The sequence below is a fragment of the Grus americana genome, chromosome Z (assembly GCF_028858705.1).
Source record: "Grus americana isolate bGruAme1 chromosome Z, bGruAme1.mat, whole genome shotgun sequence".
In the NCBI taxonomy this organism is placed as follows: domain Eukaryota; kingdom Metazoa; phylum Chordata; class Aves; order Gruiformes; family Gruidae; genus Grus; species Grus americana.
Genome location: NC_072891.1, coordinates 77,809,386 through 77,835,836, shown reverse-complemented (window position 1 = coordinate 77,835,836; position 26,451 = coordinate 77,809,386). Strand labels below are relative to the sequence as shown.

The window sequence follows — 26,451 nt, the reverse complement described above, 5'->3', positions numbered from 1 at the left end:
AAAAATAGGAGGACAGGCAACAAAGGAGCATGGCAACAACCTCGTCCCATGTTTTGCTGTGTCCAAGTTGAGTCAAATTACCATTTCCGTAACCTCAGATACTTTGGTCCAAACCTCCTGCTTCCATCAGCGCACCTGTGCAAGAAGCTGCACAGACTAACATACAAGGGAGGAAGATCAGACGTGGGTGTTTGAGATGTGAAACTTCTGCTTGCAATGAACTGAAAAAGCAGAAGTCTGAGATGAGATCAAAGTCTTGCATAGAACACGTGTGCCATGGAAGGACTAAGACTTCTAGGTGCTTAAACACCTTTTTTTTTTTTTTAATCCTTGGGCTTTCAAAAGTACCTAGTTTCCATTGAATCCAATTATAAATAAAGCAAGTCCAGCCCACTCATTTGCAGGAGGGCTGATCATCATTTGTTGTAGGCATAACCAGTAGATAGGATCAAAAGAAAGTGTAAAGAAGCCAGGTTAGGGGAGGGTATTTGTTAGCAGAGAGACTGGATGCCACACGAGGTGCACAGGTACCTCTGTGAATGACAGAAAGCTGCAGTATGCTGCAAAGAGGCTCCTGCATGTGTACAACTGGCTGAGGGAGGCTGTCCTGCATTGGCAAAGTCTGCCCGTTCAAGTTTGGGGGAGGATGAACATTTTATTTCTAATGCTGACTGACCTCTGGTTTCGATCAGGTGTGTCAATTTTCCCACCATACACGTACTTGAATAAGATGGGGACAAGTGGTTTTCCTGACCCCCAAGAGTCACGTTGCAGCGTGTTTGCACAGCCAAGAGGCACAATCCCCCTAAGCAGGGGTCAGACACTGCTGCCAGTCACATTGCGTAGGCCAGGTTCATACCTGAAGTGCATGAACATAAGAAGGACACAGAGCGGTTGGAGCAAGTCCAGAGGAGGCTACAAAGCTGATCAGAGGGCTGGAGCACCTCTCCTATGAGGACAGGCTAAGAGAGTTGGGGTTGTTCAGCCTGGAGAAGAGAAGGCTTCAGGGAGACCTTACAGCAGCCTTCCAGTACCTAAAGGGGCCTACAGGAAAGATGGAGAGGGACTGTTTACAAGGGTATGGAGTCATAGGACAAGGGGTAATGGGTTTAAGCTGAAAGACAGTAGATTTAGATTAGATGTTAGGAAGAAATTCTTCACTGTGAGGGTGGTGAGGAACTGGCACAGGTTGCCCAGAGAGGCTGCGGATGCCCCATCCCTGGAAGTGTTCAAGGCCAGGTTGGATGGGGCTTTGGGCAACCTGGTCTAGTGGATGGTGTCCCTGCCCATGGCAGGGGGGTTGGAACTAGATGATCTTTGAGATCCCTTCCAACCCAAACCATTCCATGATTCTATGATTCTGTGAAACCACACATAGCCCAAGGGCCATACATCCCTCTTAAGAGATGATCCAACTGCAACATGTTTATTTTATGCAGTTGGTCATAACACTGGACTACAGAAGTCACTGTTAGCTGCCTAAGCTCACTGTACACAGCACATAGAGAATGGTGTGCCTCAGAACAGGAACTAAAAAAAAAATAATCCAAAGGCTACCTAAAGACTGATTGTTCACTGGGTCACAGATTCCAGGAGGTGGACACACGTTGCTCCTGAAGGGAAAAAGCAAATATACTGTTAGGTTTAGGCTTCCTGTGCAGGGGGTTATCTGTCAACTGGAAAAGGCTGAGGGAACTACAAATCTAAAATGGTAGCAAACACATAGAGCTAGCCAAGAGCAAATGTGGTGAATGTGTGTGATAGGTCTAGCTTCACCTAATCAGTCATCCAGATCTTAGGCACTTGCAAACAAGCCCTCCCCTGTGGATCTGCAGCTACCTGTAGAGCTCTCCTGGCTGTAGGCATCCTTACGTACCATGTCAGAGAAGAGAGCAGGGCTCATGTGCTTATTTCAAAGTGGAGAGAGATGCCTCTTGCCATGCTGCACTAGAACTGGAAGGATAAAGCAGTCCTTCAGGAAGAGGAAAATTGAGATTCAAAACCTTCTTCATCCTGGGGGATGGGGAAGAAGCTCAAAACTACATCTTCCACCTTCAGAAAGACTACCCACGCCTTCATGGTAGAGCATAAGCAGACGAGGACAACATCACTACCAGTTCTGTGGAAGCTACTGACCAAGAACACAAGATTTGTGTTGTTGTAACAGCACACTTGGGAAGAACACAACCCCGGCGACCACAGCTGCAAAAATGAGGCTGCAGAATATAACGTTTTTATCTTTGAATTCAATCCCTTCCTAACCCTTTGCAGTATGAGTGGACTTAGGTGCTGCTGACTGGGTGTCTTGAATGGAGCATTGATTGCTGATAAGCTTTCCTAACATCATTATTTTCCTAACACAGCAGTACGAGGACCAGTTCCACAGCCAAAGTTATTCAGCAGAAATTTTCCCTGTGGAATTTGGATCAAAGTTGTAGTGAGGGACCCAGAACACTATCGATGGTTCCTCATGGTCACAGAAAGCCTGCATGGCTCAAGCCTGATCCTCATATTCCTAAGACTGAAGCAGACATCAGTAGAATCAGAAGAAAATACCAAGCTTGAAGAAACACTACAAGACCAGACACAAACAGACATCCCAAGTTTTCTTTGTGTCACAGGCAAATGACAGAGACCAGGCTACACGTTCTGGTTTTTTGATAATTTTTTTTTGCATCTGTTTTGGAAAAAATATACAAAAAAAGCCAAGAAGAACCAACATGGAAATGTGAGGTAAACATTCCAGTAAAAGTACAGACAGAGGCTCCATTCTTTAAAGGAGACACACAGCAGTTATCACCATGCTAGAAGAATGAGATGCAGGAAAATCCTAGAAACAGTGAAAAGTCATGTAATGAAGCCTTTGCCCCAGTTCTAGCCATTGTAAATGGGCCTGGTTTTGTTCTTCCCCCCACCCCTCACCCCACTGAATTGTCTTTTTATTCATTAAACAAAGTTGTTCAATTGTAAAATAGCAGTTTTGATATAAATTCTGTATGTCAGAATTTACAAAAATGCAGACTGCTACTACAGACTCTGTCAGGTTTTGGTTTGGTTTGGGGTTTCTTTTTGTTTATTTGTTTGGTTTTTGACTTGCCAAAGCCCCTCAGTCAAAACTACACTGCTGGGGCAAAATTGGCTTCTTGGTCCTGCCAATCTGAATGCCAAGCAATGCCACCCCTCTGAAGAAGTGGTGTCACTTTTCCTTTGCACCAGCGTTACTAGTTACCCCACAAATCTATGATGAAGTTATGAAACACTCACAGCACAGCCTCAGCTCCGCAGTGGTGGCTGTATATCCCCATAGTCAATTCCTGAAGCCAGGTTTCACTGGGAGCTTTAGCTGGGCCTTGGGGAGGAACAGAGATCTAGGGAGATGATATAGTCAGCTCACATGCTATCAGCTACTACTATAACTTCTCATGTCCAGTCTGTCTATATTGCAGACTGAGTACATTGTTTTAGTTATTCTTCAATAACTAGCACAATCACCCACACCAGAACAATCAGGCTTTGATTCAGTAAGATGCTTAAGGATGTACTTCAAGTCTGCCAAGTAGTCAGCTAACTGTGTGGCTAACTGAAGTCCATAATGCTAAGGAATGCTTAAGTAGCTCACTGAATCAAGGATGGATGTTTATTATTTGTTGATAGTATAATTCAGGTTAGATTTCTGATCACCATTAATTTAATCTGAGTTAAATATATGCAATTCCTTCAGATCTATGCTGAGCTTACTCAGATCAGAATCTGACCCACTGGTAGAAGCACTTCTCATTGTAAGAAAAGGTAAAAGTGATTTTTTTTTTCCCCAAGATATATAAATTCTAAAATGAAAAAAAAAAAATTGTGTACAAATATCACATAACAACATCAACAATTCCATAGATTTAGTTCCTCAGTGCACACTTTAAACAAGAAAAGGGTTTTTTTGTTTTTTTCCATTTTGCTTTTAAAGTCTGGCATAATATTAAAGCTGACAAAAAATCAGGGCAAGCTACATCACTTCCTCATACAAAAAAAGTACAAAACATTAGCCTCTATACTAGACATAACATAATACTGGTCATCACAGTTAGACATTTAGTAACTGTGTGTCTTGGAGTATTGTACTGGAGGGTAATAAAAATAGCTTCTGTTGCCAGTCTTCCATCTCAGGTTACTTCAGTCATAGAGGCAGAGTGATTCTGCAAAGAGGAAAAGGCAAACACATGAACATTTGTATACATTTTGGCATTTTAGTGTGTAAAAAGAATGAGAAAAACCTTCACTAATAAAATCTTTTGCCTGGCTAATGTAGGGCAAAATGATTGAGCTCACTGCAAATGTGCTGCCTTCTATCCTGAGCTCGTGGTGGGAAACGCTGAACTCAAGCCCTGCTTCTGGGCTACGAACACTCTCGCTAACAGGCGTGAAAAAGAAGGGGCCACTTCTTCAACAGGGACTTCTGAACTGGACTGGACCCTGTCCAGAGGGACACGTCAGTACAGGCTCAAGCACTTCATACAGTCATGTAACTAACACAGTGGGTCTGTCCTCAGTCATGAAGAGCCTAAAGACCATGGTTTGACTTCATGTGATGTGTGCATGTAGATCCTACACAGTTTGATCCTAAGGAACATATAGGGCTTAAAACCATACACAGATGGGGTCATTATGCCAAAACACATGCAGACACAGATATATAGCAACACAGAAGTCCTGTTCCGGTGGAAACAGTGTTGATGTAACCTTCCTGGAAACCAACGTCCAGGACTTCAGTGGCAGTACTGAGTTGTTCTTGGATCATGCTGCACCTGCAGGGTTTGTGTGGGTGCAAGGCAAAACAAGAGTGGGAGTGGATGCAGAAATCTGCACAGAGGACAATGCACCTCCTATATCTGAAGAAACAGTAATGAGTAGTCACTCCCAAGGACCTGTTTATAATAGTTTCAGAGTAGGATCACTTTTTTCCCAATCTACTTCTGCATGGTAGATGTATGGTCATTCAGAGACCGATACCCTGAATCAGAGAAAATTATCTTGTTGATTATAGTGGACATCAACAATTAAGGCCTAGTCCCTACCTGTACTTCACAGTCCAGAAGATATAAATAGCTAATTGGACAATTTTTTTCTCACAGTCTATGAGTATTTTAACCTGTTCAGCCCTTTTGTCATATATGATGCAATGTGGATATGTAAGTAGCACTTAGTTTCTGGACTGCAAGACCACCAAGAGAACAGTTAATGCACACAGTTCTGCAGGTTTAGTTGAAAGTCTTCCAGCAAATCTCTGCTTAATCAAAAGTGACTTTTCAATTAGGCAAAATATTTTCAGGTGTTAGAAACAGTGTCTTTTCCATTTTTTTAAATCCTATCTTCAGTTTATTTGTCAAAGGGTTTAACAAAAGTTACTATTCATCCTGCTACGCAACATGTACAGAGGAACAACAAAGAACAAGTAAATTACGTCAGGGCATTTCAGACAACTGATAAACTCCAGTTTCTCCTTGTTCCCTGAGAATTCTTGGCAGGTGTCATTTGCTTGCCTGTTTTGAAAGGACTGGGTATGATTCAGTTATGCCAACATAAGGCATTTGAAGTTAGTAGTTTACCAGAAACACCGTCAATGATGATGCTCCTGCTAGCCTATTTTTTTGCAAACTTGAAAGAATGCTATTAACTTCTCTTCTGATGACTTAGAGATAAAAAACAGTATGTGATTTCTTCTTCTTCTACTGAACAGTAGTGAGGATAAAAAACTAATCTCTATAATATTTTTCTGGACAGCATAGTTTATCCTCAGGATTATGAATGTTAGAGTAAATCCTCAAGACATCCCAAAAGCATTCCAAAATGTAATTAGACAGAATTATCTTCACTTTTCTCTCAGTTTTCTGTTATTCTAAGCAAAACTTTTATGACAAACAATAGGCAGAGGCATATGAAATCCTACTGCTTTAGCTTTACATGTGCACAGGGGAAGAAGATCTACAGTATTAGGTAGTTTAAGGGATAAATGCCTTAAAACAAACTCTCCCCGATGCAAATTCAGAACTAGTTTTTGCTCTGCCATAACAGAAAATGTGCTCGATAATGGTCTGGGTGAGAGGATTTACAGTACCTGTGCACTCAATGTCTCCAGAGGACTTTCCACTCTTGGAAAAGCCATTAGCGGCATTCCTCGTGGGTCTTCAGGCTTCGGTTTAGAAGGAGCTCCGTGAATGCCTTTAAAGTTATGGACAACACATATCCCCTGTGTAATGCAGAAAAAAAAAAAAGGGAGGTCAGCATGTTCTGTCCCCAGGAAAAACTCACAGGAATTACTACCAGGGGCCTCTCAACTGCCAGTTTTTGCCAAGAACTTAACCTGGGGTTTGGTTCAAGGCATCATCTATCTCAGCCGTGTGCTACAGTGTGTTTACTGACATAGGTGGGCATGGTGGACTACCTTGGTAAATGGGTTAAATCTGGCCTCTAATCCGAGGTGATGAACCATTCTCAGCCTTTTTATATTTTATATAGTAGAGATTCCCATGTCTGCTTTCTCATCACAGAACCATGGACTACCCTGATGATGCATTTTATTGGCCAAATATTCCCTTCAGACTCTGACTGTCAATTCCGAACAGTGAAAACAGCTCACTGGATGGCTGAATTTCCCTCACATCTGGATGACATAAAGGTCATTTAGCACCATTCCTGCATACTTCCACACAACTGCTGTGGCGTTTATCCTACAAGTCCTTCCCTTGTTCATGACCAGACTCACTCCACCTGCATGGTAATGCTAATAAGAGTAAACACACATGGCAGGTTGGGGCTTGGGAACATGGTGGAAAAAAAGATATTCAGGTGCTGACACATCTGCTGTCAGATTGATTCCTGAAGGCAGCTCCTTGCTGGCTCTTCCTCTTCGCTGCTCTTTAGACCTGAGCAAAGAACAGGCTGCAGCCTGGGTGAGTCTTGTGCCGACAGCAATAATCTCAGAGCACCTCTCCCCTCCAGGCTCTGGGGAGACTCCTTCTACCACTCTGCAACTGAGCTTGTGACATTTGCAGAGTGGCAGAAGGTCTGCAGGGCCAAAATGTGGCTTGGAGCAGGCTGTCACTGCTAGAAACAGGTACTGGGAGCACATAGATTGTCCTGACCAGATATATGGGGTGACTGCCTCTTATATTGCATGGGCTAGATTTAAACTGCCTTTCCCTGTGAGAATCAGACAAACTACTTAGATGAAAGCCAAAAAGATTCAGGTCAGAGGTTACGGACATCATTTTATGTAAAGGGAACTCAGGAATAAATGATATGTGAAGGTTTAGTGTGTTTATTTAAGTACAGGATAGAAAAATAATCAGTGACAGGACAATCTAGATTTAAGAGATCTTTGAAACCCTGCCCTCCTGACTGCAGGGATAAAGTGTCTGATACTATGCAGTGGACAGTTTTGAAGCATATTTTGATTAAATGGAACCAGGCACATTGCTTGGTAACTGTGAGAATCACATTGACTGTTGTGTGGGTAAATCCTCAGCAAGAGACCCCTCACCAAACAAAACACTTAAACTGCACAGCCAACATGAGAACACATAACATTTGAAGTCCAGAGAGATGCTGTTCCCAGGTTCTGTGGGAAGGCCTTTGACACATTTTAATACATTTGGTTATCCTATGAGATGGTGAACAATTTCAGTTTAACTCCAAATGCTGCAAAGGGAGGTAGTTTTGTCTCCCAGGGAGTTTGTCCTGACCTTCCTTTCTATTGCACGTCTTTTTTTGGTCTGAAACAAAGTGGGGAACCAAGACCACTGCTTAGAGCTCCAGACAACACCCCGTATCCTACATTTCTGCCAGATACCAGGCAGATAGTAGGGTTTTGCAGCACAGGGGTGTCAGAGATGAAGTCTCAAGCATGCCCCCTTTTTGACATTAATTGAAACCTACGTCATCTTTAAAGCATTCCAGGACAGGTCAAGTAAAAACATGTACAGTAATCAAAATAATCTTGAAATATACACAATGCACAAATGTAATCATATTAGCCTTATTAATTAGTATTAATTAGTATCAACCTGATTTCATATTAGGATTTTCTCTGATGATACTTTTAATTAGGTGGGGCTAGAATTAGGTCTTAGCAACTGGATTAATCAGCTGCAATAGGCCACAACAGAATATTATTTTTTTATTTTTTTTTTACTGAGGTATTTTTAAAAGGAATGTGGAAGGACTGATGGGCTTACCAGAAACAAAGCTACAGCAGTCCCCAAGATGAAGCCTGCAATCACGTCCGAACAGTGGTTTCGATACTCAGAAACTCGGTTTAGCCCAGTAAGGAACGCAGCACATAGGGTACCCAGACACAGCACTGGTTTGGCTAGCCTGCTACTCTTTGTTTTAATTGTGCTTGTGATGTACATCTGAAACAAAGAAGAAAGCCAAAAATGAAAAGAGCCTCTGCTAAAATACATCTTTTTTCCATCCAGAGAAATCTGAAATCAGCAAGGATGTGAAAAAACCCCATGATTCATTAAAAAAAGCATTGGGAAATGGAGGAAGAGGTCTAAAGTAATTCAGAAAACACTTTTAAGAGAACAAAATAGATACTGTTAAATGCTGTTTCAGGATGCTAAATATCCCATCAACTGCATTTACATAGTGGACTTTTGCTGAGCTGGTATGGACTGGCTCAGTTTTATGGACTTCCTAACGTGCAAGTACTTGCCCATATGCTAGCAAACATACGCTCTGAATGTACACGGCTAAATGTTTGCAAAGTGAATAAAGAATTTTGTTTATACTCCTGCAGAAACTGTAATGTGCACATGATGGAGTGCCTAGCATCCATATGAACTTGCGGTTCCAGTTTCCTAAGTGGTGTTAAGAAACAGAGAACATGAAGAGAAACCATTCCAGACATTTTCTCTGTAAGAAGAAATGAAACACAGAATATGAGAGAGATTTCTTTCAAAACAAAGTTGATTCTGAAAAACGTAATTCCAGAACATGACGTTTCACTGTTGTCTGAATATTTTTTAATGTACCCCACATGTTTTTGACAGTTTGTATTTTATTTTCAATGCGTTTTGACAGAGAGAGTGAAACCGTGTGGGTCACAATTAGCAGCCAGTCATTAATTCCAGAGCCACAAAATGATGAAGGTCAAGTAAAGCAAGCCCGATGGCAAAACAATTCAATAAAATCCTCGTCACCAAGAAAGTATGGATGCCTGCATGATTTCCAAAGCTTTGATAAACAAAGTATATACATAAAATACATTTGCCAGAAATGTCTCCAGACGACACACAGCCTCCCATACAAACCTCATCTTTCTCTGGGATGATTTCATTTCTGGGGAAGAGCACTGCTGAGCACTTTGCCATGGGTGGCACTGAAATCAGAGCAGGACTCTGCAGGATGGTGGAGACCCAAGAGTCCGTTCTCCTTCGTGGCTGCTGCAGCAGCTGAGGACACCGTGCTGGCTCACACTGCCCATCTCTGGCCAAGACTACAATGGCTGGCTGGGGTGAAGCTGCCTCAGGATTTTCCTGTGCCTGTGCTGAAGGAAGTCTGTGGAGGTTTGGCTCGGTGCTTCCAATTGCAACTACTACCACAGCTTGCTTCACACTCCATGATCTACTTGGCAACCATGGGCAATTATTTTACTGTATTTTAATGCCTGTCCCTTTCTTTATGACCCAAGTATACAGAGGTCACTATGATCTGGCACACAGTTCTGGGATCAAGAAACAGAAATCATATCTATTCTCAAGGTCACTCTGTTCATTGCCTTTCATATATTCCTTTATGCTGCTGTATTGTGCGTATTTTTTACTCTAACTTTCACTTTGTCCGTATTTCTTATCCCTTCTCCCTGACCAGGCTATCAAATGTCCCTACAGCTGGCTTCTCCTCACTGGCTGGCATTAAAAATGTTAGCCCTAAACCCATTGCAACACATAACTGACTTTGGGCTTGTACCTAGGCAAAAATATACTTCCACCAGCCAAGAAACTGCAGTCCTAGACTTCTAGCAGCTGAATTTGCCAGACCTCTGCTTGGGGAAGTGAAGTCTTCCAACCTTAAATGTCCTGCTGAGCACATTCTTTAAAGGTGCATTCAGTTTATGAACTGGAACATTATGGTGTGTAATAGCACTGGGAATGGGACAAAGCTACTGGAGAGGTTCCTGCTTGCTTTGTTTTTCCAACCTAATACCTGACTGCAGCACATGCCTTGAAGTGAAAGATGGCAACTGAGCACTAGGCGGCAATCTTGCCCCAGTCTTTGCTGGTGGATTGAGCTGCACCTGACTGTTGCCAAAACTCACATTAAGCTTCTTCTTTAGAAACAAAAGAAAAAATATCATTGAAGTGCCACTGTGTGAATAACTACTGCCCATCCTTTCACCCTATATATGTCTTTTAGCAGGGGCCAATTCAAACGAGCAATAGGGAGCCACACTGCTTTCCTATTCCACACCAAAGCACTACTGCAGTTTACAGCATCCAAAGGAAAAGCATCACGCCTTTAAAGTAACAATGCAGTCCTGCTGCGACAACTGCAAACCCTACCTACACAGAGCAACCCACGCATGCTTGTTTTCTTACAGGGATGAGATGAAGCAGGATCTTTGGGTTACCCACATGGGAGAGCTCTCCTTATTACAGATGGGAAGTATCTAATTTGAAGTTTGACACATCTCAGCAGAAAAACATAAACTTGTAGTAAAGAGAACATTTTTAGAAATGAGGGTAATTAACCATGTGAACAGATTGCCAAGAGAAATCTGCTGAACCCTCGTAAGGACGGATTAAAACAAGACAAACTGTTTTCCTAGAGGGTACGCTCCAGTTCATCCATAAATCACACATTGAGCTCAGAAAAAAACAGGAGAGCTTCTCCATTCTGGTCAGACTTCCTGATCACTGCAGTTTGATCTTTATTGTCCTGGTCCCTAAAGCCAAGATATTTTTTAAGATTCTCACAATGTGTTTACCCTTTCACTTAGTGCATGTTTTCAAAGCCTTGTGTAAAAGCCAAAAATCTCAGTGAAAGTCACTTACATTTGATTTCCTACACACAGCAGGTGGTTTTTAAAATTTCTCACAATGCTATTTATAGGGTAAATTTATGTACAAAATTCTAAATGTCAAACCCAGTTATTTGACGGGTGGGAGAGGAAGCAAAGAAGTTAATATAAAAAGATGTGAAGAAAATAGAATAAATCATATTAAAAATAAACTACCTATGATTTAACTATATAAATTATCTGTTCAGCTTCTTTGCTGTGCTCTTATCAGTACACTCAAGCAATGTATTTAGAAATGTGCACTGTGTGATAGTAGCACACATTCTGTGTATATGTGTTCCTCTCCTGTTTTTTTCAGACAGACAAAAGCATAGACAGTCAAGGAGGCTTTTTCATTTGCAAGTTTAAAATACACATACATACATATATATATATATGCAAATATGTGCTTATATATATTTAGAATGTATGTTATATTTATGATGAGAAAGGCAGAGTGGAAGAAGTCTGTCTTGTCCTTTCAGCAGAAAATGGGGGGATTTATGACAGTTTATTTTCCTTGGGAAGTTCACAATTTCATACCAATACTAGAAAATTCTGTGTCCTACAGACTTTACAGACAATCTTTTCCTTTACCACAGAGATTTCTACAGAATGAGAGAAGCAGAGCCTTTGACAATGATGGGTATTGCAGAACATGATGCAGTCTCTTAGATGCTCAGTGCAGCTGGTGAAAGTGCCAAGGCCTTGAATTTCATAGATTAGTCTGTTAGGTGTTAATGCAGAAATTGAAATAAATTGTTGGTGTGGTCACAGTGACCTGGGTTACAGAAGGGATTTGCTGTAGTCTTCTCTGCTACTCAGAATTTCCCAAAGGTTGGAATTTTCATCTCAAGGTATATGGTATCACTCTATTCTAATCAAGAAGCAACGCACCCAGGTATAAATGACAGATGCAGGCTGTGATCCAGTGTGATGAGGTAGAGTCTTCTAGCCAGATGGAGGTGACAGAAAGCATTACTTGTGGATGCTGCTAGGCAAGAGCTTAGCTGAAGAATCCTAAAAATGCTACTAAACAGTCAATCTAAGTGATTAGTTGTATCTTTCAACCAGAGAGACCCTGTTGTAACTGTAAAAAAATTCTCCTTGCTTGCACTCCAGAGGCAAACAGGATGATCAGCAAGGATCAGAAAGGCTATCTACCTTCTCTCTACAATAAGAGGTCCTCCAGTTGTGCTGGTGAAACACTTTAATTTTCCATGCTATGGTTGAACACTACCATGCCCTTGTCATTGACTCTTCCATGACCTTTCTCAGAAGTGCAGGAAGTAAGAGTTGTTGAAAGATGATGTAACTAGGATATCCCTATGCAACATAATATCTGGGTTTTTTGGGTTTCGCCAGAAATGTTAATGAATTAAGGAGTATTTCTAGCCTATCATTTTCCCTTGGGAAACGCACTTGGAAGCATGTGTTTCTAACTGTACGGCAGCGTGTACTATGTACACTATGCAGTGACTGCCATCTCTTCCTGCCATAGTTCTGGGAGACTAATAAAACTTCATTAGGTGCCATTCTAATTTCTGTGTAAGTATGGAAGCCAAGGCTGCTGGCTGTTTTCCGTTTCCCCTACTTTAGGCATACAAGATCCACCTCTGCTTGCAAGGTGATGGTTTGGGTTTTCCTCAGCTTCTTTGGCAGATGACAAGAAAAAGCCTAGTTGATTAAACATAAACCCCAGATTATTAAAAAAAACCCCACAAACAAAACACAAAGCCAAACCAATCACAGTAAGAGTACTGTCACTAGCAGACTGATGAACAAATCGGTACAGAGGCATCTGCAGAGGATACTTGAGGTTCAGTGATGGGAGGAGGCTCCCAGATCTCAACAGACATTTATACAATGAAAGACAATGTCTGTGCTGATTCCATTCTCCTGCATCCTCATGTTCAACCCATTTTATTTTTCTTGCTCCATGACTCAAATCTTCAGCCTTACGCAAAACACAGCTATTACTAACCTAATACACTGTGGTTTATGTTCAGCAGCTCACATTATCACACATATTAGAATCAACAAGACACTTCTCAAAAAATTGCACACAGCACAATTATTAATCAAAGCTAGATTTGAACGCTGCATTTCTTGTGTAATGGTCATGTTAATCCCAGCTGCCAGGCAGAGAAAAGACAAGTAACAATACCTTTAGTGCTAGAGGGTGTCTTCAGGCAGAGAACTGGGCTAAAATTGGACTGTAGGCTGAAATGCCTTAAGGGCAGACTTTTATGACCTTGCAGCTCAGAAATAACTCTGTGTCCTGGCTGCACCTGGTATCTCCCTGTGCAGGGAGAAATGCAGGCCCATCACAGGTACTCTTGAAAGACGAGGGCTCAGAAGCACTGAACTACTGGGGACTTAAGCTCAGGAAGAAAAAGCACTATTCCCCCTCAGTTGTAGAAATCAGCCTGTTTGCAGAAAACTTGCCTTCCTAGGAAACAAGGGAGGTTGGACAGGGAAAGTCCATGAAAGGATGTAAGTAGCTTTGGGCAGAACCGGGACCAAGTCTGATCCTGGAGTTTCCATCTAAGAGTTTATCATGATGAAAACAGCTGCTACAGCAACGTTGAGTTTATGGGGAACTGTATTTCACACATGGTTGCTTATTGTTCCTAAGTAATGCGTACAAAATTTTATGGGCTTTCTAAACACTCCTCAACAAATCCTTATCAAAGGAGTTACCAATTTATATCTCTGTCATTATTCATGCAACATTCAGTGTAAAAAGATGGATATTAAAACAGCAGTGGTGGTCTCTTCATTGTATAGTAATAATGTGTTTTATTAATCTGCTACAAAATCAGGGTAAAATATTTAGCAAATACCCTGTCATTAATAAGTTCAAGGCTTTTCTGAAATCCTGATGACCTACAGACAGACTCTGCCACTCATTTGAGTCAAGCTGCTGGGGGAAAAAAGACCTAGTTAAGACATTTTGAGATCAGAACCAGGTTAAGTCCTTGGATCTTAATGGCAAAACCACCAAGATTTCTACTCTGTGAGTAAGCTTCTCAGGTCAATTTTCAAACATTACAGACACTTTAGCCAAAGTGGAGCAGCTGATCTGTTTCACTAGACTTTTTAAAAGGGACAATTTCCTTCCTGACAGTATAGCACTGTTACCTTGTCAAGATGTCAATAGGGGTCCACTTCCCTATGATAACAGCAAAATTCTGGCCCTCACTTCTATTACAACCTTCTTTGCACGGGGAATTCAGGTCCTAAGCAAGGGGAGCAAAATCCAACCTAGTTCAGCCCCTCACTGAAATGGCATAATTTACATTTTATGTGTTCACCAACCGATGGCGTGTGAACAAAAGAAATAGTAGTGATCCAGGAGCCATTTAAGCATCAAGTTAATTTTAATGTTCATGAGACAGGGGCAGGGAGAAGAAGAGGTTGAACGCATACTCAAAGGCCTCTCAGAAAATCAGCAGCAAAGACAAGATCAGGACCTCATGCCTCCATATCATACAGTGCCTCAAAAGAATGAGCATTTGATTTGCTTATACTAGGACTGGTAAAACAGAGACGGAAGGAGATTTCCCCCTACAGATAAAGATGAAAGCCCTCCCCAAAACAACCCTCTCTTTCTTCAAAAACCGATTTTAAGAAAAATGGCCCCCATCTAGAGTCACATACAGAAATCTCTCAAACAAGTCAGCAAACATCACTGGCACTCACCGTGGCATATAAAGCTGAGTAAATGCTCAAAGCAGCATGTTTGGATGGAAAGGATCTCCTTGCCTTTTCAATCACCTCCACGTCCCCAGTGCAGATGTTGCCATTGTTTATGAACTGGTGGTGGGCCCGACAGTCGCTTCCAGTGTAGTTGGGTTTACACACAGTCAGGAAGTAGGGAGCCAAGTTCCCAGTCACAACCTGGCCAGCGTTCACAAATATGTCAGTGGCAAAAAGTCCAAATGCAAACACTCCTGTGAGAAAAGGTTAAAAATAATAATTATTCAAACAGGTTTAAAAAAGCTTTGGTGTCTGAAAGGGAGAGACACAATGAGAGGTAAGGGACGAAACCATGCAGTCACTACCCAGAAAAGCCCCTGCTGACTCAGCACAGTCCTGCACCAAAGGCATGACACAGAAGACAGTGTGCTTAACTCTGACAGGCGCTCCAGAAGGACTCAGAAACAGGCTGAAAACAATAAGCATGTGCCCATACTATTCCTGTAAAGTTTCCACTATGACAAAGGCTCACAGCCTGCAGTTGTGTCACGCGCCCAAGTTGTTAAAAACATTTATGTATTTCTTCCACATCTGGGCCAAAAAATGGTAATACAGCAGCTCTGAACCTGAAAGAGCAGTGTAGTGCTGAGACACAATACTGCATTTATCTTAACATGACTATCTAGTGTCACATACCTTTTGAATTTTGACTATTCACCATCCTGATGTTGGAAAATTAAGATCCTGATCTAGCATATTTGCAGGTCCTTTGGGAAACACGCTAATGCTATGCTCTGGAAGACATTTCCACACAGCTGCAGTTCAGCTTATGTCACTGGGAGCACATACCCAAAAATGCTATAACAGAAAGCATTCACTTGAACCCAGGAACATTTCCAGGGTTGTGGAACATCCCTTGCTCGATACTGCAGTTGTCACATCCACCACTGACTCCCTATGAGTATTACCAATACCTGCTATAGCTGCTATGAACATATATGAGGATCTTTTACTTGCATATACTGTCTACATATCAGAGGAACAGAACAGCAGGTTTGCAGAAATGCCAAACCCTAATGTTCCAAAAGACTAAATGAGGTCTCCTTTCCCCCTTCTCATCGCTAAGGTGGATTAAAGTGCCACAAAAATTTAGAACAAATAAATATTTACTTTTGGTGTGGGAATGTTGAGGGTCATACTTTTGCTTTCTCCCTCCTGTATTTCTGTAAGCAAAAGTAATTTAAATTATAAGTTATCTGACATTGCTATATCTTTAAATATGACCAAGAGCTGGAGCCCCGGGTAAAACATCTTAGGAGAGCTGTGATAAAATCTTAAGAGCTGGCACCACCGTGATTATAACAACTTCACTGCTTATCCGTACTGAGTTTAAGAAAAAAAAAGGAAAAAAGAAAAAAAGACTGCTATAGTCTGAGAAACAAAAAATACCAGGGAGTCATCACTATAATGCAGCAGAAAATGCTTTACATCAGTTTAACAAGAATCAAGGATTGTCCTGCAGATATTGTCACCCACCGTGCAGCTAACAGAAAGCAGAAGGGCTACAGCTCACAGAGTTAATTCCTTCTAGACATTCAGGACCTGTCTACACACAGGACACTTGTATAGACAGTAATATAAACTAAACCCCAGAACTAAAAATGGATTCATTGTACAAGTGGCAAGTGGGGCTTGGCAGTGCCACTCGCTCATGGAGACGGTGTGGTGTGAGTGATACAGCTGTGCTGTAACACAAATCCCTCACCAGGGCACTGATGAGAAGAGCCCTCTCCTTGGGTAGCAGCCTGGAGCAGCTGCAGGAGAGCAGAGGAGTTTGTCCTCGCCACACTCCCCCAAGGTTAGGAAGGAGCCTTACCACAGTGAAGATGATTTGGGGGACTGAGTGTATGACTATTCATTATATAAGTAAGTCTATTATTATTCATTATTAATGAAACGGATGTGTGATCATGGATTTAAAAAGCCCATAGGAGGTAGCCTTCCCTTGGTTCTAGACTGCAGGACTGGCCCCTGTCTTTTTACTGGCATGACAGTCTTCCCCGCATTTATCCTGCAAAGTAAGTGTCTTTAAAAGGGAAATGGAGAGAGCACTGACACTGCTCCTTTATTTCCTTTATCCCTCTGCTAATATTTTAAATCCATGGTTTTTCACAGCCGGCAGCAACTCCTCATCTACATTAGCCAGTGCACAAGCAAGAAAAAGGCGCATGAAAAAGGCAGTAGGAATCTTTTCAGCCTGGTGAAACAGTGAGTTATGCCAGAGATTAATCTTGTTTTATATACAGCTCTTTGACCAAATTCTTGAATTTTTTTGGCACAGTTTGCTTTAAATGGCATCTTTTTGATGTGCTGTGCAAATCACAGGCAATGCAGTGAGGATTATTATCTATCACTCTACAATACTTAGAGGAAATCTAACAGCCAGGCAAATACTGCAGTCTGGCCCATGGTCTTTATCGCATAAGTACAAGTCAAGAACCGAGGTGTTTCAGAAAAAGCTTATGGGCTTCACAAAGTTATTTCAATCTTGAGCCAGTGCATAGGTATCAAGGTGGTCCAGTGTTTTTCTCAAAAAGAAAAAAGAAGTTTCAACACCTGCATTTTCTCAATATTTGGTAGCACTGAAAGTGCTGGCCCAGACTCAACTGCTGAGGGCTGCAGTACTCCGCAGAGCAGCAGAACAAGCCATGGTTGAAATCTTTATCATGCTCTGACTGTGATGCATATTGACCACTGTAATTCCCCCCTTGCAGTTCTGCCAAACTGTGCCTTATGAAAATCATAGCTATGTGCACCAATGAATTTGGCTAGCAGGAATTTAACCCTTGCAGACTGATTACACATCACTGAATCTCTGGAGACTTTGAGATAGGGTTGGCTGTAATTGATTTAAAGGCTCTAACACCAGTGAGCCAGCGTAGTGGTGGAGAGTCCTCTGATGGTTTTTGTACCTCAGGAATCCATCTATTCAATGGATTTGTTCAATGACCTAGAGCAGCTAAACTAACTGACCAGAGCACGAGAATGCAGTGACGTGATTGCCAGAGTTTTAGAGGCAGAGAAATTGCTGCTGAAAGGCTTCATGGGAAGTACAACTATCCCTAGCTCTTCAGGGTCATATAACTGAAGTCCGTGATATAATGCCACAGAGAGAGAATGGGAGAACATGTACCACTTCCAGGCTTTGATGCTCAGATGTAATGGGAGGTGATGTCATCCTGCTAAGGAGCAAGCGTTTTATCTCACTGTGCTCACTCTGGCCTAGAAAACCTGGGAGTGAACTTTAGTCCAGAACTTGGCATATGCTGAGAAAAGATGTAAACAGTGTAAGCCACATGTGAAGAAGACCTACATCATCTACAGTTGGTTACTAGCAGAAAGGATGGACAAGGGTTAATTTCATTTACATAAAGCCACTCCTTCCCTTTGGCACATGGGTCACACAGTCTGGCTGCACAAAGAGGCCTTAAAGCAGGAGCTTTCCCTTCTGGAAAAGCTTTTGTCACTTTTTGTCAGTGTCCTGGCTCTTAGCTGTGTTTGTCTGCATCAGAAACAGCCAGCAAGACTGGGCTAGAAGGCAAACCAGTAAGCAGAATGTAACTGGGAGAGAGACTAATTTAGGCCAGAGATAGTGGGTAGGCTATACTCCCTGCTACTCTTTAGCAGCCCCAGAGTCCAAGAAGAAGGAACTGAGCATCAGACTTGAACATATTTTACCTCCAGTGAGAAAGACCTTAGACAAACTAAATGTGCAAACAAAACAAACAAAAAAAACCAACAAGGAAAGTCCTGTTCAAGAACGCTGAGGACAGACAACATGAACTTTAAATTGTCCCAACTCCATCTCACCTGCACTAACACTTGCCTTGGCAGAAGAATCTAAATCTTCAGCGGATTCAATTTTGAATGCTTCAGTTTTAATTTCTCCACTTACACCTCCCCCTAAATTGCTGCCAAAAAGCCCTCCAAGCATGAAGCCATAATTTCTGGGCTCTCACTCACAGGCTACTCTAATGGTCTTTCTGCTACCAAGCTCTCTGTGTGGCTGTTCATCAGTGTTGCCACCTCCAGCTCTGTCTATTGCTTCTGCTAACAGAGACTTCTGCCCTGAAGAAAAATCCAGCTCTCCTTGCACTCTGTAACCTCAGTACAACCCCGTCTTCTCCCTGCAGCTCATGCTCAAGCTCTCTCTTCTTTCACCCAGAATCTCTCTAACATCAGCAACTGCAGCTGCTTGTTGACTCCATGGAAACTCTCACTATTACAGACATTTAAAATGCCACTGAGTTAAAACAAATAAAACCCCAAAGAAACAAAACACCAGCTAAAACCAAACCAAAACAAAACAACCACCCTGGAAGTTGCAGAAGAGCAGCTGAAAAGACATCGGGAAGAGAGAAGTGAGAAGCCAGTGGGTGGAAATGAGAGTGAGAAGGTAGAAGACTTTATTAGAGAAAAAACATGAAACCCTTAAGTAAAGTGACAAAAGGAACAATGCATTTAACGGCTCGTGAGACATCCAGAAGCTGTGCTCTTGGGTAACATATGTCATCATGTCTTCTACCAAGTGCATTTATTTAGGCATTCCTCTCTCTCCCAGTGCCCATTCAATTGTCTGGATTTGTCACACTCAACCTAATTTGCTTGGAAAATGTTCACATTACACATGCACACTCACACTTCCCTTACCCCTTTCCCACCCCTATGTTTTTTGAAAGATTAGTGTTTCAGTGGAGGGAGTCCCTGGAAGGACTCATGGCTCTATGGAAATGTTGATCCTCAGCCCAGCCCTGAAGGTTTTGCTCTAATGGTCCTGTGCATCCAATAAAGACATACATTTACAGTCCTGTGACTCAGACTCTGCTAAACCACCCTTCATCATTATATCTTAAAGGGTGTTGTTAAAGATCCATATCATTAATCTATTTTACAACTGGAGGGATGGGGGTTGCAGGGAAATTTATTGTCTGTTGCCATGGCATCAGGAACAGGCTCAACAGCAAGCTTCTCCCAAACACTCCATTATGTGATCCCAGGATTGGCTTTGATCTCCCAGTGAAGACCCCACAAAGCCCACCGCTCCAGGCATCTACTGCCTCTTGTGTGTGCTTGCTTCACCTGTGAGTGTCCCGCCTGGATACTGTTCCCTGAAGACGTTAAGGAAGACATATGGTCTAGGCATGGAAGAAGAAATTCGGTTCCCAGTGCACAAGTACTCTGGAGCCTCAAGACTCCTCCCCATGGACACATGGGACTTCTTGCTTTCTCACTGCTTCACAAGTATCAGTTTTCATCTAGACAACAGCCAGCTCAGAGCCTGGCATAAAAGGGAACAGTAAGATTTAATCTGTCCCCAACACAGTGACCTGTTTCTCATCATGGAGGTTCTTCAGTGATAAGAAGGGAGACCTAGAGTAATTTAAGCTGCTGCAGCAGTTTATGTTAGAGGCAGCACACCCACATATAGCTTGAGCCCTGCTGAAAGGCAACTACTAATTACAGAACATGCATTGTGAACTTCAGATCCAAGGCAGACAGAAGGATAAGGTCAGGCAAACTATGTCCTGCAGCTGACTAGGGGACTGACATCAGAGCTCTGGGGTATATCTATCCCATTACAATAAACTCAATGTGTGTATAAATCTTGTAAACCTTTATTTGCTGAACTAAAGCCTTAATTTGGTGAAATAAAGCCCTAATTTCATTATCTGGCTGCCTACTGTGAGGTGTCACCATGCTTTAAATTAAGTAGTCAGAGGAAGCTGATCTGTGCCATTTGTTAACTGCAAATTATGCAGCTCCAAAGTAAAAGCCACTGGTAATAAATTCATGAAGCATGTTGCATTTCTAAATACGTGGACTGGAGAGAGGCTACTTGCATGTTACCAGGGCTTTGCAGGTATACAACTTAATCACATGGATTAGAAACCTAATATAATGAAATACAACACAGTACACACTCTAGTCACCCTGCCAAACTAAGTCAGGGAGGTCTGAATCCATGATCCTGGGGGTATGATAGCAGCTCTATATAAACAGACTAAATCCTTGACTGAAACCATTCACTAAATAACGCTAAAATAATTTATAACCTCTATTTGCAATACAAACGATGAAATAGAACACAGAAGCAAATACAAGATGGCAAGATGTTAACGAAGTACTGAACGGGAAATTACGCGAAGAAAGGCTGAATAAAAATACAAAAGGCTGTGTGTACCCAAGTTGGGAGACAGGGAGAAGAGGTAGAGGTCTAAGAAACAACCACTCTTCCGCCCTGGTTCTTCAAAGGTCCAGCACGTAAACAGTGAATTTTGGCAGCAGAAATTTGTAATAAAACTGCTGGGAGGGATGGGGAGAGAAGGGAGGACAGATGATGTGACTAAAGAACAGCAGTGCAGCACCAATATTTTAGACAGAAAAAACTGCTCCAAAGCAATTGCACACCACTTGTTTGACCTGAAAATCTTCAAAATAAATGTCTGTAGAAGCATCTATAAAAGGTAAAGAGGAAGATGGAACAAATTGCAACATATATCAAAGTCTAATGTTTCCAAGCTAAGCAAGCTTTTTTTTCACTGAAAAAGGAATTTATTTTCTAAATACAGGGAACATAGCAGGTTTCACCTATCTAGGCTGCAGTAAAGGACTTGATGTACACAGAAGCAAGCTGAGAGGAAGCTCTTCACCACAAAAGCAAATGTCTAACAACATGCAATGTCCAAGTGGAGACCAGTGACGAGTGGCGTTCCGCAGGGGTCAGTATTGGGACCAGCACCATTTAACATCTTTGTTGGTGACATGGACAGTGGGATCAAGTGCACCCTCAGCAAGTTTGCCAATGACACCAAGCTGTGTGGTGTGGTTGACATGCTGGAGGGAAGGGATGCCATCCAGAGGGACCTGGACAGGCTTGAGAGGTGGGCCTGTGCAAACTGAAGTTCAACAAGGCCAAGGGCAAGGTCCTGCAAGGGGGTTGAGGCAATCCCAAGCACAACTACAGGCTGGGCGGGGAATGGACCGAGAGCAGCCCTGAGGAGAAGGACTTGTTAGTCGTGAAAAGCTGGACATGAGCCCAGCAGTGTGCGCTCACAGCCCGGAAAGCCAACCATGTCCTGGGCTGCATTAAAAGAAGCATGACCAGCAGGTCGAGGGAGGTGATCCTGCACCTCTACTCCGGTCTCGTGAGACCTCACCTGCAGTACTGCGTCCAGCTCTGGGGGCCCCAGTACAGGAGAGACATTGAGCTGTTGGACCAAGTCCAGAGGAGGCCACAAAGCTGATCAGAGGGCTGGAGCACCTCTCCTATGAGAACAGGCTGAGAGAGTTGGGGTTGTTCAGCCTGGAAAAGAGAAGGCTCCAGAGAGAGCAGCCTTCCAGTACCTGAAGGGGCCTACAAGAAAGCTGGAGAGGGACTGTTTACAAGGGCATGGAGTCATACGACAAGGGATAATGGCTTTAAGGTAAAAGAGGGTAGATTTAGATTAGATATAAGGAAGAAATTCTTTACTGCAAGGGTGGTGACGCACCGGCACAGGTTGCCCAGAGAAGCTGTGGATGCCCCATCCCTGGAAGTGTTCAAGGCCAGGTTGGACGAGGCTTTGGGCAACCTTATCTAGTGGAGGGTGTCCCTGCCCATGGCAGGGGGGTTGGAACTAGATGGTCTTTAAGGTCCCTTCCAACCCAAAGCATTCTATGATTCTATGAATCCGGACTGCTTTCTAGGATATCTTGGAAGGTAACTTACATAATCAGCTCTGTAACATATGGCCCTCATGTTTAGCAAGAGAAGATGCACACAGGGAAATCCATGTATGAGCAACCTGGTAGTCTCTACAGAGCCTGGATGTAAGAGCATCCAGGTAGCCTCTTACTGGAGTAAGCAGCTGGATGGAGCCAACATCCCTGATCACCCAGTGTGGGCTACAGCTGCTCAGTCCACGTCATATTTTCAAAGCACGGGTGGAATGTCAATGAAAAATGTGTGGCTACTTTTAGTTCCTTTTATAAATTATTTCAGCCACTTTTCAACAAACTCTGCTTCTCTCACTTTACTGCAGAGGCACGGAGAAGGTTTCAGAGGAAAAGTAGTCAGTGTAGTTTAAGATTGGTCGAACACTTTAAGTCATTTCTAATAATGTTAACTTCATTTTTTCTCAGGAAAACAAATATAGCTGCAACCCCAAGACTGATTTCTCTATCAGGTTTCATATCCTACTATTCTCTGACAGTCTACTGTATCATCATACCCCTCTTCTTTTCCACCAGAAGAGAAATAATAGCATGAATGTTTGAGAATAAAGCTAACTATAAGAAAACATATAGAGCAAGTGCTTAACCTCCATGTCTAAGCTCTTTTAGCTCTGACCCCACAGGCAAAAGTATTTGATTAGGACTTTGCAACATGATGAATGTGCTGGAACAGTCAAACAGCCCTAAGTGGCCCACCGGACTCCGGTACCCTGCTTCTCTCTTAATGGCAGTTTACTATATATCAATATATCCTAGAGGTTATCTGAAGTTCAAGGGTGTTTTAACTACATTTCCATGTCTTTCAGTTTGATGAGCAGCACACAGGCCAGGCCTGAGTAATGAACCACAGGTGGTTCGTCTCCACCTCCACTTTGGGAGAAGACAAAAACTTCTTTCACTTCCTAACTTGCATGCATAAAGCAGGAGGCATAGAGAGAGGAGAAGAAGAAAGAAAACCATGGCTTTTCTTCCTTTGCAGCATATATTTGCTGCTGCTGCTGAAAACCTTAACACAGGATAAGTCTTTTAATTCCATGCTCTGAGCAAGTATCCCTGCCTGCAGCCAGGGCCATGCTCCATGGAAGCAATACAACCCTTGCTAAAGTCACAGAAGACGTTTTTCTTCCAGATAAAGCTGAAAAATTCAGTAGCAACAGGGAAGAAGTGATCCAGGTATTTTCAGCTTTTTATTCTTTTGCTTCTTTTAACTCAGACTGTGAATTCAGAGCCAGCTATCTGTAAGATGCAGTGTGTAAGGATGCTTTACCTCTAAGAGTGTACAAGGAAGGAGGTACCATGATGCTCTGTGGACAAAGCCCCTCCTGGTCAGTGAGGAGCCATATTTACCACTGGCACATGCCAGCAGTGAGACAAGCCATCCCGTCCCATGGAACTTGGGACTTCTCATGAACAAGTAAGAAGGAGGGAAGCCAGAGCCCCTTGCTCATGCAGTTCAGAGCTGCCCTCTTCTTACTCTGCTGCTACAAGCAAGTAGTAAGTGAGCAAACAGCCCTCCTTATCTCTAAACACCAAGGGGTGCTGTTTGGGTAGCCTTAAATAGCTGTGAATTGGGAAGCCTTTGGAGGATGACATTGTCAGTGCCCCAGTTGAAATGCAAGCTGCAGTGCTGTTTTTCTTCCTGCTCCAAAAGAACCATGGGATGGTCCCTTCAGTAAGGTCTCATAGGCATTTTTTCCACTAATCAACACTGTGAAAAAGGCATTTTTCATAAACACTTCGCAAGCACCATATAAAGAAACCTCCAAATGGTTTAGTGATGGAACTTCTTCACTCCCTTCTCAGTGATTAACTCAATGAAAGCTCTAACAAAAACCAAATACAATAAAAATAAGAACATTATTTTGAAGTGGGCTCTGGGCTTTTTCACACTGTACTCAGCTGAACATTATGTGGCAGAGCTATGGATGTTAAAATTAGCGCTGAAAAGAATAATGCCAAAGAGGACTGGTGAGGACCAATTTGTAAGTAAAATGGGTAGCTTACACAGAATAGCAATGATGGAATTATTCGTATAAGGATTTGATTGGCATAACCTCTCTTCAAGGGTCCAGAAGAAGCATTAAGCTCAGCAGAATAGGATATAAACCAGCTCCAGACAGCATGATATGGCACATTTGGAAAGTTACCTTGCAAATCCCGAGGGTGACTATCCCGCTAAGGTGGAAGACGCCTGCAAAGATTTCACAGCTTAATTAATTTTGTAGTGTAGATTACTAGGATGTTGCGTTCTGTTTTGGTGCAAATAGGGACTAAACTTGCAGTGCTTAATATGCTTACCTATAAAACGTATTATTCTTCGAAGCAGTGGGTTCAGGTAACAGCATTCTCCAGTCAAAATAGTTTTCTCTTGAATAATTAGGGTTTCTCGGGTTGACTTTATGAAATACATGGATATCTCACCAATAAAAATCTGCCAGGAAAGGGAAAGAAACAGAAGGTTAAAGGTGACATGAGCAAACATTAAAACATGAGCGTCTGGTTCCAGCTCGCAGAAACTACTACACAGCAGTGTGTCTTTGGGACATTGCACTTCCACAGCAAGGCTACATTTATTCACTTGAGATGAATTGACATAGACGCAATTCTCAGCCAAAAAAAAGATCTGTCATTCTCGCACTCAGTGGCAAGACACACCAATTAGACTTTCTTACACTAACTCCTGGGATTCAGGGGGCAAACAGAGCTTTATGATTACTGTGCACCACAGAAGCTCCCATTTTTACTGTAATTGGCATGGAATTTGTCATGTCCTGCTATTAGCATTTAAAACTTACTGACAGTATAGACTTCATGGCTGGAAGACTTCTGTCCATCCAGGAAGTGGAAAGTAATGCTGCAAATTTCCATCCCAACATTTTACCAGCAAGCCACAGCAATATTGGATGGTTCCTGCAGCCACCACACCTTCTCCAACTTTTATTCGTCTAAGTCTGCAAGATACAGATTACAGACCTCTTGCCAACTTTGAAAAGAAATTTAGATGAAGGACATGCCTGCAATGGAAATTGATCTGAATGAACCTGATCTCACAAAACCTTTGGGGAGGTCAGTGAGAATTCTGGACAACTACATCATATTTGTACTAATGAAGTAAGAAGTGCCAGGGTATGGGTGCAGCACAGCCAATCACCTCTACTGCTACATTGCTAGCATGGTGCCTGCCATAGCCTGGCTTGGTGTCTCAGAAAATGCCTGGGACAAGTCCCACGAGGAAAGCTGCCTGCAGCCACTGCTATTTACACAGAAGGAGTTTAGCCATTTAGCCGCAGATTGAAAGTGCCAGCTAGTCTGAGGGCCAGAGGATGACCTCTGGCCTGTTTGATTTACTAAATGTCCTGTTTTAGTTATTAAAACATTGAAATTCAAGTCTCCAGGGATCTATTGATCTTGATGTTAGCTGTGCTTATGTATTACTTATACTTTTGTGATCAGAACATTCATGCTTTCTATAAAAATGATAGCTGCTTCCCATAGAAGTAGAATCACTATTTTCTAAGCACGCAGAATTAATTTAAATCTGTTCAACAGAGGTCTATCTGCCCTAGCTAAAGCTAGACAGAATTTGATCACAGGCTTTAGAGGCATTGATGGTCCACTCACAGCAGGCACTTCTGAAAAGTCCTACCTATCATGTTTTGTCAGCAGGCTTCAGAAGTGGAAACTGGGAGCTTTTTAGAAAGACAGAATTTGTAATGCAAGTCTTTAGAAAAATAGAAAAAGTAAAAAAAGCCAGCCTGGAGTGGAAGAAATTAGTTTTTAAAAGGGGAGCACTCAAAAGAATTAATTTAATACATTTTTATAAGACATACAAGAAGAATCCACAGTGTTAGGGAACAGTCACAGAAATGCGTAACAAAAGTGGATGTGCACACGCACATGCACACAGACACCCAGAGTTAGTA

General features: G+C 42.4%; 1 protein-coding gene across 2 annotated transcripts in view; it reads right to left on the bottom strand.

Moving 5' to 3' along the window:
* Positions 1–3,062: 3,062 nt before the first annotated feature.
* PLPPR1 (phospholipid phosphatase related 1) overlaps positions 3,063–26,451 on the bottom strand; it is a 136,545-nt gene continuing 113,156 nt past the window's right edge. For both annotated transcript variants that reach the window (XM_054810330.1, XM_054810329.1), the window contains 5 exons: positions 24,827–24,959; positions 14,759–15,009; positions 8,226–8,402; positions 6,107–6,238; positions 3,063–4,187 (listed from right to left, as the gene is read on the bottom strand). In XM_054810330.1, the coding sequence (XP_054666305.1) occupies positions 4,155–4,187; positions 6,107–6,238; positions 8,226–8,402; positions 14,759–15,009; positions 24,827–24,959 (726 nt within the window). In that variant the 3' untranslated portion in view covers positions 3,063–4,154. The remainder of the gene's footprint in view (positions 4,188–6,106; positions 6,239–8,225; positions 8,403–14,758; positions 15,010–24,826; positions 24,960–26,451) is intronic.